Source organism: Macrotis lagotis, chromosome 3 (assembly GCF_037893015.1).
Source record: "Macrotis lagotis isolate mMagLag1 chromosome 3, bilby.v1.9.chrom.fasta, whole genome shotgun sequence".
Lineage (NCBI taxonomy): Eukaryota > Metazoa > Chordata > Mammalia > Peramelemorphia > Peramelidae > Macrotis > Macrotis lagotis.
Window position 1 is genome coordinate 22,704,082 of NC_133660.1, and position 14,807 is coordinate 22,718,888.

The 14,807-nt window shown below is 38.0% G+C and overlaps 1 protein-coding gene across 6 annotated transcripts in view; it reads right to left on the minus strand.

Annotated features, from left to right (window-relative positions):
- PDE5A (phosphodiesterase 5A) overlaps positions 1–14,807 on the minus strand; it is a 181,075-nt gene that overhangs the window by 88,801 nt on the left and 77,467 nt on the right. For all 6 annotated transcript variants that reach the window (XM_074228323.1, XM_074228322.1, XM_074228327.1 and 3 more), the window contains exon 7: positions 12,694–12,761. In XM_074228323.1, the coding sequence (XP_074084424.1) occupies positions 12,694–12,761 (68 nt within the window). The remainder of the gene's footprint in view (positions 1–12,693; positions 12,762–14,807) is intronic.

Consider the following 14,807-nt stretch of genomic DNA (forward strand, 5'->3'; position numbering starts at 1 on the left):
AATGGAAATAATCAAGGCTGGTGGTGGATGGGTACATGGAGGCACTGTGGGACAACTTGTAAGTTGGTCTGATCATTCTAAAAAATCAAAGGACTAAAATATCTAGATCTTTTTGATTCAAGAAATATATCATAAGAATGTCAGGGATCTAAAGAAAAGCCTCGTTCTTTGACATCTCTGCTGTATGACTGTTGAAAACCCTTTTGGATATTCTCTTTTCTTGGGGTTTCCTGAAACTAATCTCTCCTGGTTCATCTACCTGTCTGAAAGTTCCTCAGTTTCCTTTGCTAATGTATCATCCATTACATGCATGAATTACGAGTATTCTCAAGGTGTCTTCTCCCTCTAATATGCCTAGGTAACTTTGTCAACTCATATGGGTTTAACTATCATCTTTATGCAAATGACTCAGATTTAAATATCCAGGCCCCAGTTATTCCCTTGAACTTTAGTCCTGTATCACCAATTGCCTATTTGACATTTCAAACTGGATGTCCCTGAGGTATTTAAACTCACTTCAACTAAAACAGAACTCATTATCTTTTCCTATAAACCTTCCCCTCTTCTGAACTCACTTATTTCTGTCAAAAGCACCACTATCCTCCCAATTCCCTAGGTTCCTAGCTTCATTATTACTCTGAATACCCTACTCACCCCACATAGCCTACCAGTTGCCAAATCCAGATTTTTTTCTATCTTAACAATAAACATCTCTCCAGCCCCTTCTCTCCAGGCACATAGCTACCATGTTAGTTTGGGTTTCTTTGCTTTTTGCCGGGATTATTGCAATAGTCTCTTTTTTTGTTTGTTTGTTTTTTGCAAGGCAATGGGGTTAAGTAGCTTGCCCAAGGCCACACAGCTAGGTAATTATTAAATGTCTGAGACTGGATTTGAACCCAGGTACTCCTGACTCCAAGGCCGGTGCTTTATCCACTATGCCACCTAGCCACCCCATTGCAATAGTCTCTTAATTGTTCTCTCTGCCTCAAGTCTTCCAAATTCCATTCAGCAATTTTCCTTTAGTAAAGATCTCACCATATGACTCCCCTACTTATTATGCTACAGTAGCCTCCTATTGCCCCAGGATAAAATATAAACTCTTCCATTCAGCTTATAAAGCCCTTTGTAACTTGGATCCAAGCTCAATGGACATCACCCTCCATTCTATACTGTAACCCAGCCAGACTGGCCTTCTCTCAATTCTTCATCCATCATACTCACCTCCATTCCTATGCCTTTGTACTGATGATCCACTTTCCCTTGACCTCTGCCTTAGAGTCTCTTTCTTTCTTGAAGATGCATTTTTCCTGATCCCTACTCTCCCAAGCTATCATATGATTAACTGTTCTGCATTTATTTATGTCAATTCACTTTACACATAAGCTGTATAGACATTCAAATGGATGCATTTCTAACTAACTAGTTCTTTTTCTGCCATTAGAATGTAAGTTCCTTGGAAGAGGGCATGGCTTCATTCTTTGTATTTGTATTCTTTGCATCCCTGGGATCTCCTGACACAGGTAGGCATTTAATCCTTAATTGCTGATTGGCTGAAATATACCATTCAACCAGTATTTTTGTGGAAGTAAAGAACTGGGAAGACTATAGATACTCATGGATAAAGGGATGACTAAAGAAACTATATTACGTCAATGTAATGGAATACAATTGGGCTGTAAGAAATAATGAAGAAGAAACATGGGAAGCTTTAGATGAACTGATGCAAAGGGTGACAAGCAAATGCAGGAAAACAATACATGTGATAATGACAATGGAAATGGAAACATTAAAACAAGAACAACAAAATAACTCAAATAAAATACTCTGAAATCACACTGAAGAAACTTGTCCTCAAGAAAGAAATATGATAAATAACCTCCATTCTCCCCCTCCCCAGCCATTTTACAAACGGTGTGGGAAAATGTCTCTCATGTTAGTTTTGTTTAATTAGGTGAGTTTTGTTGAGCCTTCTTCCCCCCTTCTGTTTTTTATTCTTTGTTCTAGAGATTGGCTTTCTAGGATGGGGCAGAGGAAAGAGTAGATTAGGAAATATACAGGGAAGAAAAAAATTACTAATAAAATGTATTAAAAAAAACAAACCATGGTCTTACTCATAGAAAAATTACATATCAGTGTCTTGTGTGTACCGTGTATATACTCAGAATAACTGTCCTCTTAAAAGATTTGTCAAAATACCATATCCTGGTAATACTAAATACTGTGTCCTGATGAGATCAAAATACCTCATAATATCCCAAATAATTTTTCAATCACAATTATGGGATAGTTCAGGATCATAGACAGAAGAGGAAGGGAATTTAAAGATCACACAATCCAGCTTCTGTCTTTTACAGGGGAGGAAACTGAGGCCCAGAGAGGCTAATGAATTGCCCAAGCCACACAGAAAGTGAGTAGCAGAGTCAGGGTCTGTAGTTAAGTCGTTTGGGTTCAAGATGTTGGAGATACTCCTGCATTCTTGCCAAAGATGCCAAGTTGCCTCCCATTCCTTTTTATGCACAATCTTTTTTTTTTAGGTTTTTGTAAGGCAAACAGGGTTCAGTGGCTTGCCCAAGGCCACACAGCTAGGTAGTTATTAAGTTTCTGAGACCGGATTTGAACCCAGGTACTCCTGACTCCAGGGCCGGTGCTTTATCCACTAGGCCACCTTGCCACCCCTTTATGCACAATCTTTATGGACAGGTTTTCTTTTTCTGTGTGCTAGAAGAAACTGAAGCTAGAGACGCTGAGCTCATAGAATCACAAATTGGCCAATCCCAAGTGGGCCCATGAAAGTCAGACACAAATGAACAACAACTAGGATATGTTGTTTTGAAATTTTTAAAAAATTAATTTTGCTTTCATCTTAGATTTAGAATAAAAATCTTTAACGTTTCAACATTTTTTTTACTTTACTCATAGTCTGCTGTCAGCAAACACTTTATCGCATAATCTGATGTCAGCAAACTCTTAAGCATTTGGGTTTTAGCCTAAAGGGGGAACAGAATGGGATATAGGCCTTCCGGACGAAAAGATCCAATGTTCCCTGGAGGTGGCCAAGGTTGAAGTGAGGAGAGTGACTGGCCTAGATCCGGATCTACTTGTGGAAAGTTACTCAGACCTTACAAACATGACTGGGAAAGAGAAGGTACAGCTGTGAAGGCTAAATCTTAGGAAATGCTGACTCGAGGCATGAGAAAGAGCGGTAGGGAAATTTTAAAGTAAATAAATATATTTCCACATACACATAGTTGGCCAACAACTTGCAATGCTCAATCTGCTTCTACCTCTGTTTCCAAGCTCTGGCCAGGGGTCATGTGGGTTGCTTCCTCTCAGTTCTTCGAGCTTTCAATGAATACATTTTGGCCCATGTGTGTTTTCAGTTCATCAAGAATCTATTATATGACCACCATGATGAGATTGTGGGTGAATATGTTAAAGCATACATGTATGCATATGTATTATGTAAATATATTGTCATTATTGGTATTATTGCTGAGTGAAAATAATAGCAATGGTAATGATAGCAATAACTAACATTTTATATAGTCTACTACACTAAACACATTACAAGTATTAGCTTATTTGATCCTCATAACAACCTCAAAGATAAGGACTATTTTTATCATTTTACAGAAGAATAAATTGAGGCAGAGGTGAAATGATTTGCCCAAGGTTGCACAGCTAGTAAGCATCAGGTCAAATTAAGTCTTCCTGGCTCTAGGCTAAGTATTCCAACTACTGAGCCACCTAGCTATAATGGCAGTAAAGCAGAATGTAAAGTGTCCATGGGATGCAAGAATCCAGATTCCTGCACTTGCACTAGGAAGTGGAGTCATATGAAGGAGAGTATGATTAGAGATTGGAAAAGTGAACCAGATTATGGTGTTCTGTGGTGATTTAGCAAGAGCCAGAAAATGGAAGGCACAAAAGAAGAAGAGATATGAAATGAAGTTCATTAATTATAGCCCGAGAGTGTATGTAGAAGAGGTAGAAAGATCACTTCTGGTTTGTGTGGAAATAAGAAAATGACTGGCAGGGGTTAGGGAGGGTAGAGGAACCTCTACCATGTCACTTCAGTGAGGAAACAAGGATGGGAGTATTCTAAGCATTAAAGAAGTCCAGGGAGAGTATCAGTGAATGGAAGGAAGACCAAGGATGAGTAGAGATAATTTTAGGATTCAAAGGCTCCCCAGGGCCCAAGACCTTGAATTCTCAGCAAAACCCTCAAAATTCTCCAAACTTATAATGGGTGATGTTTCTGTGTCTCAGGGATATCCAGAAGCTTGGCCTGATAGTTCAATACAAGCAAAACTTGTTGGGATTGTCTTGGGATCCAGATTTCAAAGATTTGAGGGTGTGGAGAGGAGTGGAAGGAAATGAAGATAGGCAGATTTTTTTTTCCTAGACAAATGGAAAAGAACAATGGAATGATGAAAGTCTGAGAGATTTTTTTAAGGATGCAGGAAGCTCAGCATGTTTGAGAAAACCAACAGGGATTAGATTGGAGAGATGTTTAAAGGGAAAATCTACTGGAAAAGCCAAGAGGGATAGGATCAAGGGCACAAATAGAGGGAACTGATCTTGGCAAGGTGAAGGGCACCTTACTCTGAGAGTTAGAAGGAATAGAGGGGAGAGTAGATAATGATAAGAGGAAGACAGGAGATGGAGAAAGGGGAAGGGAGCATAAAATATGACCCTACATCTAAACTGATAGGGTGGAGGAGGTAGAGATAAGAAAGCCTTGACAAGAGAAAAAGGTGAGGAAATGCTCCTGTCAGAAGTGGGGTAGAGGATCAACTGGGGAAACACAAAAGAATGTCTTAATCACAAAAATTATCCAACCAGGAATCTGAACCCAAGTTTTTGTTTTTGGTTTGATTTTATACAGAAGAGTTCTGAATTCTACTACTTTGACAAAAAAGTAGATGCCTTTTTAGTGACCCAATGAAGGAAGATCTTGGCTTTGATTTTTTCTCATAGACATCCCTTGTACATCTCGAGTTTCTAGTTTTTTGCACAGGCCATTTCTCCTTGTTAGGAATCACTCCCTCTTCACCTGCCCCTCTTGAAATCCCTCACTGCCTTCAAAACACTAGCCAGGTGTCTCTCACACTTAGTTATTCATAATTATCTTCCTAGATGGTACCCTTTACTTGCCCAATCAGTCCTTTAAATGAAGAATTTGTGGTTTCAAATGTTTTATCTTTCCATCTTTAGTGCTCTACACACAGTAGGCACTTAATAAGTGTTTGTGGATTTGAACTGAATTTTTTACAAAATGAATCTTTGCCAGCAGAGGGCACTATCACCCAGAGCCTCATGGCCTTTCTGTGGTTTCCCCTAAGACTTAGGCCTAGCCCTATGTGCTAGTGGCAACACATGATTATATGACATTGAAAAATACAGGTTCACGCTTTCTGTTTCCAAAGAGTTCCAGGTATGATTTGCTTCTCACATGAATTCTATTGGGTAGATACTAATGTTAAGCTAACTTCCACTATTTGCTAAGAACCTGCCTTCAAAATTGGAGCTAGGTATTAGAAGAATATAAAATTTAGATCAGACATGCTGCTCAGACACCCAAGTGTGGCCAAAGCAATGGACTTGCAGGCAGGAAGAGCTCTCACTAATTTCTAGTCAGAGTTCCTGGGACATCAAAAAGTCAGGTGATTTGTCCCAGATCACACAGGCAGGCTGGGTCAAAAGGTGGACTGGAACTCAGCCCTTTCTGGCTCTATCCATGGGGCTGAACTGGATGGTCCTAAAATTTCAGTGATCTGAAAGAGGAGCTCAGAAGAACATCAAAAGAATAGTGAAGTGCCTGGAGTAGTTCTGAAGTTGTATGCTTGGACAATAGATCACAGATTCAATTGCAATGCGGCTGGTGGGAGGTACAGGGGGTTGCAGAGAATTCAAAGATGGGAGTCAGCAGTGTGAGGCTTGATTCTTGAATTTATTAGCCGGGTGACCCTGAACAAATTCTTTCCCTCTCTGGGCTACTGCTGTCCCATTTGCATAGGAACAGCCATCCTTATAACTGCCTACTTTCAGGACTGCTATAAGATTCAGAGATAACATGGAAAATACCTTGGAAAGTGGTATGTCTCTATAGAGAGACATATCTATATTATTTCCTAAATAATCCAAATATGTTTCATTTAGAGACTTTCTACTTCCCAAGAAGATATGTTATTGACAGATTACTAAGAAAAACTTCATAACATAAGTTTACAAAAACATTATTTTTTGCATATAAGGAAAATGAGACTGAGGAAAGTTAAGTAACCTAGACCAGGGACATGTAGCTAGTAAATGTCTAAGGCAGTATTTGAACTCAGGTCTTCCTGACTCTCAACTCTAGAACTAATGGTTAACCCATACTGCTTATCCCATAAGTTTTTAATATATATTGACTTTGGGGGGAGGCTAGGTGGTGCAGTGAATAGAACACTGGCTCTGGAGTCAGGAGGATCTGAGTTCAAATGCAGCCTCAGACACTTAATAATCACCTAGCTGTGTGACCTTGGGCAAATCACTTAACCCTATTTGCTTTGCAAAATCCTAAATATATATTGACTTTGATTTGAATGCTGAATAGCTGTCTTCCTAGATAATTTGAGAGATGGAATAGAAATTCATTTTCTGAAGTTTACTGAAAAACATAAAAACCTCAGTAGATACTTCTTAAGAGATCACAACTTAACTTCAAATCTTGAGCAAATGAGCTTTGGAAGCAAAATCTGAGGTATGAAGTAACCTATGCCATTTTGGGCTTTGTTTCTCATCTCATTCATTGCTCCTGAAGCCCTGAGCTAAGAGGACCTTCATGCTTTGTAATTTTCACTTTCCCATGAATCCACTTCATTAACAGCATCAGATTAGGTTTCAAACTGAAGCATGTTTTTCTCCCTCAAGCTCCTAAAAACTAATCAATTAATCAAAAAAAAATATTCAGTGCCTACTATTGTCAAGTAAGGTCAGTTGGGTGGGACAGTAGTTAGAGCAAAGGGTCCAGAGTCATGAAAACTCATCTCCCTGAGTTCAAATTTGATCTAAGAAAACTGACTAGCTGTGTGACTGTGAGTCAGTCACTTAATCCAATATGCCTTAGTTTCCTCATCTATAAAATGAGCTGGAGAAGGAAATGCAAAGACAATCCAGTATCTTTGCCAAGAAAGTCACAAATGAAGGAATGAAGAATTGGACACAATTGAAAAACAATTGAACAACAGAGCATATGAAATTAATTGCTTTAGGAAAATAATAATAATAATAATAACAACAACAACCACCTTTACATAGCAGTTTCAGATTTAAAAAATACTTTGAAAGTTGTGAGCTCATCTTCACAACTCCGAGAGGTGAGAGGTATCATTACCTCTAAAACCCTATCTCTTATCCCTAAAACCTGCTATTCTTCAATCTTAATTAGATTAGTTTGGTTCAGGCATTATTACTGTAAGATGAAAAATATGAGTCTGACATGCACAAAATGGCTTCATTTTGTAACTTTTTCAAAGTACTGGGAGGTGAGTTCATCTTCTGTAGTCTCACCAAAAGTTTCTTTGAGAAAATTCCAATAGTAGGTGAGATGATAGGGATATTCACTTTCCTGTCCCCCCCCACCCCGTTTTAATCTCTGCTACGTCCATATTTTGAAAACTTTCATTTCCTCATATTAGGAGATGACTAATTGTTGGTCTAGTGGCATGTATCATATACATTGTTCTTAAATTTGTCGTGATCGATGTTAAATCAGAGAAGGGGCAGCTACATGGCACAGTGGATAGAGCACCAGCCCTGGAGTCAGGAGTATTTGAGTTCAAATCTGGCCTTGCACACTTAAGAATTACCTAGCTGTGTGACCTTGGGTAAGTCACTGTATCCCACTGTCTTAAATAAATAAAAAAAATCTAAATGTTAAATCAGTGTGTCGATTGTGACAATGGCCTGGCTCCAGAATAGTTTATTTCTTGAATTTCATGGATGTCTTGGGATTTTCATTGGTGGCATAGGAACTGGTTTTCTATTAGTTTATAAAGGTAGGCAGACTCTTAGCCAATGATTATCACCACCTGATCACATCTTTCTAAGTCTCTGGTGGAAACTAAGTATTTGTACTTGACAGAAACATATCAGATGACTTCTACTGCCTTAGTATATATAACCTTCAACTCCAACCAATAAGCCTAAAATTGGGCAATGACCAGATTCTGAATTATCATCTGTTTTTATAAATAAATTTTAATGACTCTGCCTTTGATACAACTTTGCTTCCATTTTGTTTGCTAGGTCCATGTAGATGTAGGATGTAGAAATATTTTGATTCCGGTCTTGAATCTTAGCCATTTCATGGGCTCCACAGAGATCAAGCCACTTTTGACCACATTGGACAAATTTGGTTCCAACAACCTGTCGTTTGCCTTAACTATTGATTTCTATAGAGAGATGTGTTGGCTTCAAGAGTATTTTTGTAAATGTTTTGACCTATTTATCTTGTGTTCTCAGAACATCCAAAACACTGTAAATGTTTTGACCTATTTATCTTGTGCTCTCAGAAATTCATCCATCAGCAATCCCCATTCCTCATGAGGAGGAAATGTACATCTTTTCATAGCTTTTGTTGAAGTTTTGAACCCTCCATTACATTCACATTGCACTAGTTTTTTGTTTGATGATCTCATCAGCTCCCAAGGGTTCAAATACCATCTCTAGGCAGACAATTCCCATATTAATATATCCAGTCCCATTCTCTCCTGAGAGTTAGTCATGTGTGATTAACTGTCTTTTTGGAAGGCATTCAACTTGATGTTCCATGATAATTATTCATTATGTTATTATGCAATATGATAATGAAGTCATTACTCAGTCCTTTCCCCTCCCCTTCCTCTGAATTTTCTTTTTACTGACAAGATTACCACCATCAACCCAGTTACCCTGATCCACAACTTTGAAGTCTTCCTTTTACTCTGACTCACATCCCATTAGTCAATTTTTTTCTATATTCATAAATATCTTTTAGGTATCTACAACCCCACTGCTATAACCTAGTTCGGTTCCTATCACTTCTATTTTTGTATGACTGCAATACAACCTTTTTAATGTGCATTTCTTGCCATACTTCACTCATTCTCCACTCAATTGTGAAGGTGATTTTTTTTTTTCAAAGGCATTTTATCTGACCAGATCTCTCTACTCCTGCTGGTTAATTCTAGACCCATCTGCTCAATGAGCACTAAGGGTTACAGGATCAAATGAAAACTTCTCTGTCATTGCTGTATTTTCAATCTTCTTAGACTTTCTTCCTTTCCATCCTCTCAAGGTTCCATTTAAAATGGCTAACTTGCTAGTCCTCATGTCATTTTCTCCCAATTCCTTTGCCTTTGAACTATCTGTTTATCATACTTGACATGCTCTCCTCCCTCCCATCTGCCTTTTTTGTTTGTTTTTTTAGGTTTTTGCAAGGCAAACGGGGTTAAGTGGCTTGCCCAAGGCCACACAGCTAGGTAATCATTAAATGTCTGAGGCCAGATTTGAACCCAGGTACTCCTGACTCCAGGGCTGATGCTTTATCCATTACGCCACCTAGCTGCCCCTCCCACCTGCCTTTTAATAGCTTTGGGTTTTTTCAAGATTCTTAAACCCCACTTTCTGAGGAAGCCCCTTTCCTAGTCTTCCTTTCTGCTAATGTCCATCTCTAGGAGTTTATCTTTCATCTCTTCTATACATCTCTATCTATAGCTAACACATTTCATATGTTATTAGTTACTTAAATGCTATCTTCCCAATTAGAATGTGTTTTTCTTGAGAGTGGGGCTGAGAATTTTTGTTTCCTTTTTGATCACTTCCGTGGGGTTTAGCTCAGTGTCTGGTTCAAATGCTTGTGGACTAATGGAGTGGGCACCTACAGATCTAGTGTGCATTATACAATGCAAAAAGGATGGATTAAGACTCAGGCTCCAAAAGCATTACTCATTACTCCAAATGTGTTGCTCCCATAAAGCTTTGGCTTTAGGGGATTGATCAGTCTCTTATACTCAGTCTTGGATTGCTCCATGAAAGGCTTATGATTAATGTGATTTGAATGGAGAAGACCAAGGTTTCTGTAGGCATTACTTTCATCCATTGGTTCAAATTGACCTTCAAAGTCTTCAATTACTAGGTATTCTTGGCCTAGAATTAAGAATTTCACAATTACAGAATCTAAAGGATATTGTAACATCAAAAGCATCTGAGGCCAGATTTGAACTTAAGACCTGCCTCCAAGTCCAACTCTATCCTCTGTGCCACTGATTGCCTCACTTTTATGCAGACAATGCCTGTATTTAGAAATCTGACCCCAGTCTTTCTCCTGAGAAAGCTTTCATCAGATGAAATAAGTCTTTCAGTCTTCCAAACAGGGAAACCCTAAAACTAGATGTCACTCATATACATTATATGATGAATGTGCTATTTTGGTATGACTTCCTCTCAGATCAGAAACCCTCCTCAGTTCTATTCAAGATGGATAATAATGGATTTTGGGACAGACAGTATCAAAACAGACTTAATTGCTCTTCACCTCAATGTGATTCTGGACTACTTCAAATTTTTTTTTTAAAATCAATAGTCCATATAGGCATCAAGCATACTCATGTTCTCAGTTGGATTTATTGTTCACATGTGCAGTATGTGAGTAAGGCATGAGTGGGGAACTGAGTCAAAGGTTTTATGATAATATATCACTTTGAAGTGACTCTGTCAATAATGACTAAATTGTTAGTAATTTGCTTTTAATACCCCTAAGATTTGGGGGTAAACTCTTTTTATTCCTCAGCCAATAGAATTTGTGTGTGTGTGTGTGTGTGTGTTTATAGATTTTTCCTCCAACACTACAAGTTAAGGGTGCCTTGTAATTAAACTCACAAACATAATTAGAGCAATACAAGGCTATACTTGAGGGGGTCCCTGGTGTTCTAATCTTTTGGTAATAAAGATATGAAGCTTTCTGTTAAGATGAACAAGCTCAGACTTGCATCAGAAAAAGAGATGGCAATGGGGTTTTGTTAGCAGTTCAATCTATAATTACACACTTTCTCTACTTTTCCTGCTTACCAATTTTTCAGAGAAGCATTTCAGTAACTCCTGCCATCCTTCCATGTCATTCATTATATTAATGGGACACAGCGTTTGCTCTTTTGGGTTTGATCCAGTTTGGGCTTTGTTGTTCTTGTTTTAAATCACTATCATCTTGTCCTAATCTTTTTCAAGATAAGATCCTGAGACAAGTAGCTTTCCTCTCTTTTCTTGTATTTAATATAAGACAATAATATTATCAAGGTCAATGTTATTATTCACAATAATTTTTATTAATATATGGATAAAATATTTTTTTGCAGATAACTAAATACATTAAGATTTAAGATATAAGCCTTTGCAGGATCATGAAAAGTATCCTTGTTACAAGGAGAATAGCAGATATGGCCATAGGATTGTCTACAAACTGTGCTCTAAAGTGGTTTTTGATCTCCTCACCTGGGTCTTGCCTGGCTGAGTACCTTTTATTGTCTTTCAACTCATATAGGGAGGAGATTATGAAAATTTGGGATGGTGACAACTATTTAAGACATTCCCAGATTTTCATGAACTCATGTTATCTCTGTGGTTACATTGTTTTGCTCAGTCTATGATAATTGAGCTGGCTGATGAGTCTAGGATATTACGAGAGCTGTTTTTGGAGGAATGCATCATCTGTCAGGCCATGAAAGTTACATGACCAAACCATGATTAGATGGTATTTGGGAGTTTCTAAATTTTTATAGCAGGTAGATGATAAGAGGATAGAGTACTGTGTCTGGAGGCAGGAAAACTCATCTTCCTGAGTTCAAATCTGGTCTCAGACATTTGCTAGCTGCATGACCCTGGGCAAGTGATTTGACACTGTTTAACCTCAATTTCCTCATCTGTAAAAATGCGTTGGAGGAAGAAATGGCAAATCATTCCAGTATCTCTACCAAGAAAACCCCAAATGGGGTTACTGAAAAACAAGTGAACAACAATGAAAAATTTTACAATCAATCAATGAGCATTTGGCTAATTCAGTCACTATTCCAAAGACTAGGGATATAGAAATAATAATTCTCACTCTAATTTAATTCTAAGGGGGGTGCATTAGGATTTTTGCACAATTGAGAAAATTTCTTCACATAATTCGTATTGATCATCAAGTCATGGCTCCTTCAGGATAGTCATCTTGAGATTTCTAGTGTCAATGACTTGGTCCTGAATTCCCAAGACAAGTCCTGCCACTTCCACAAAGAAATTCCCATGACTCAGCCATTTGTCCCATTTTTTTGTTGATACTTCTTTTTTTTTCAGTGATCTGATATTTATAATTTTACTATTGTATATACAATTTTTCATTAGAACCTATGAAAGTTTTGATACTACATTTATCCCCATTTTACAGATGAGGAAACAGAGGCTTAAGAAAGTGGAGTGATTTGTCCAGGGACCATGCTCTCTGTTTTCTTTTGGTCCCAGCTTCACACCATAATTGACCCTAAAACCAATCATTTGAAAGGCTTCAATGTGGGATGGAAAGAGAAAAGCAGAACATAGTAATTCATTTAGAGATAGTCTTTAAAATGAAATGATTCACAAAATAAACAAACTATTTAACATGGTCAAAAAATTCCGAACTTTTATTTTTACCTTGGTAAAGCATCCGTTGATTTTTCCAGATCATCAAACTCCATGTGAAACACCCTAGAAAATGAATCCTGAAAACACAAGAATGAAATCAAGGATGGTGCGGCAGATCTACCATGATAAAAAAAATCAAAGTGGTAAAACATATGAATCACTTCTACCTTAGAATATATCATAGATAGTTACTGAGTGGTCCTTTACTTTCTGACTTATCTGATTTGGGCATTCACCTTCCTGAGCGATCCCTGGTTTACCTATCATTGCTGAAGGCTGGAATTCATATGGATAACACTGGTCAAACAGGTATATCAGAGATCCATGAAATCCTAGCCATTATTATCTAATCCCTTCCTCTTTAGATGACCAATTTCAACATTCATTAGTTCCCCTCCCCCATCTTTTGTTAGAGCAATTGAAGCTTTTTTTTTTGTTGCCTCTTGGGATCCCCATTGTTTTGGACAATCTCCTCCCATGATTTGTTTCCAAAGCTTCAGCGATTATTTTGACATATTTCTTTGTCATTTCAGCAATGAGAAATTGGTTCAACTGTGATTTTCTGTTGGATGATGGTACTAGGTCTCATTCTTTAAAATCAAGCAAACCAAAGTGAGACATAAAAATATATGATGGAGGATACATTCTAATGGTATCTCCTCAAGAGATCTTAGGCTGGTTATGCTACCATCAGAAGGATCAGTGAGTTAAGAAATCATGAAAGGAGACTAAAATGATATCAAGAGATTCTAAAAGTATGAGCCCAAGCATAATAAGCATGAATACTAAGGACAGTGTGATCTATTAAAAGTTGGCTACTGGCCATTAGTGGATTCTGATGGATGCTTCGAAAGCATGCAACACTATAATCAACCTTTATTCAACCACATAAAGTTTCAAAACAGATGAAAAATAGAAAGTGATTTCATGGGAAGTGATATGGCCTAGTTTTCTTGTATAATCTATCTGATGAACAGGGGTTTCATTCAACCAAAGTCAATTCTTTAATCTCCAGTTCACTCCTATACATTCAGTGCAGGAAAAATAGGGATAAGAATGAAAAGAACTAACCCTGATATCCCAATGACCTGATTTCATTGGTGTTAGGGAATTCCTGGGTTGGGAAACTCCCTCAACCAATGCAGGTTGACTTCTCTGAAACTGTATGTCTTAGAGAGCTGCCTCAATCACTGAAAGGTTCAGAGACTTCCCTGGAGTCCTCAGACAGTAGGTATCAAGATATGGAAACTTGAAGCCAAGTCTTCCTGACTGCAAGGTCATCTCTCTAAACTCTATGCAACACTGCCTCTCGGGAGGTAAAAGAACTCTGGAATGATGATTCTGAGGCATGGTGAGATGTATTTCCTCCATTTAATTTCATGGGTTACTGAATCATGTGAAAAATATACTAAGTACAGTTTAAGAATGACATTTTATCATACTCTAATCATAAAAATAAATCCCATATAAATAGTCCTCAATTTACAAAAACTCCTAGAGGCAAATGGCAAGTGAAGATCATTAGAAATGGCTATTTCCTATTCCTTCCCCTGTCCACTGTGGAAAATTCCTAGAGGCAGGAGATAACTGAAGGGCTCAGAAACAGAATACGAGAATAAGAAGTGAAGAATGGGAATGATGTGGGGAACAGAACATGGAAACAGATGCCCAGGCAGGGATTTGAGAATTGAAGAGGTCTTTGAGTCTAATTCCTTCATTTTACACATTAGGGAAACAGGAAGGAGAAGTGACTTTGCCCAGGCCATGCAGCTAATAGGTATTGAGGTTGAATTTGTATTTAGGTCTGCATGATTTTAGGAAGCCAGTGGAAAGAGAAAACCAGGCCTTGAGTCAGGAAGGTTCATCTTCTTTAATTCAAATTTAACCTCAGAAATTTACAAGCTGTGTGGCCTTGGACAAGCCATTTAACTGATTGCCTCTATTTTCCTCATCTTTCAAATCAGCTGAAAAAAGGACATGACAAAAAGCACTCCAGTATCTCTTCCAAGAAAACCCCAAATAGGTCATGAAAAATCAGACATGACTGAACAACAGCAATAACTTCATGTTTCTAGGTTCACTGTCCTCCCCACTATTCCATCCTTCTTCTATATTGTGGGTTA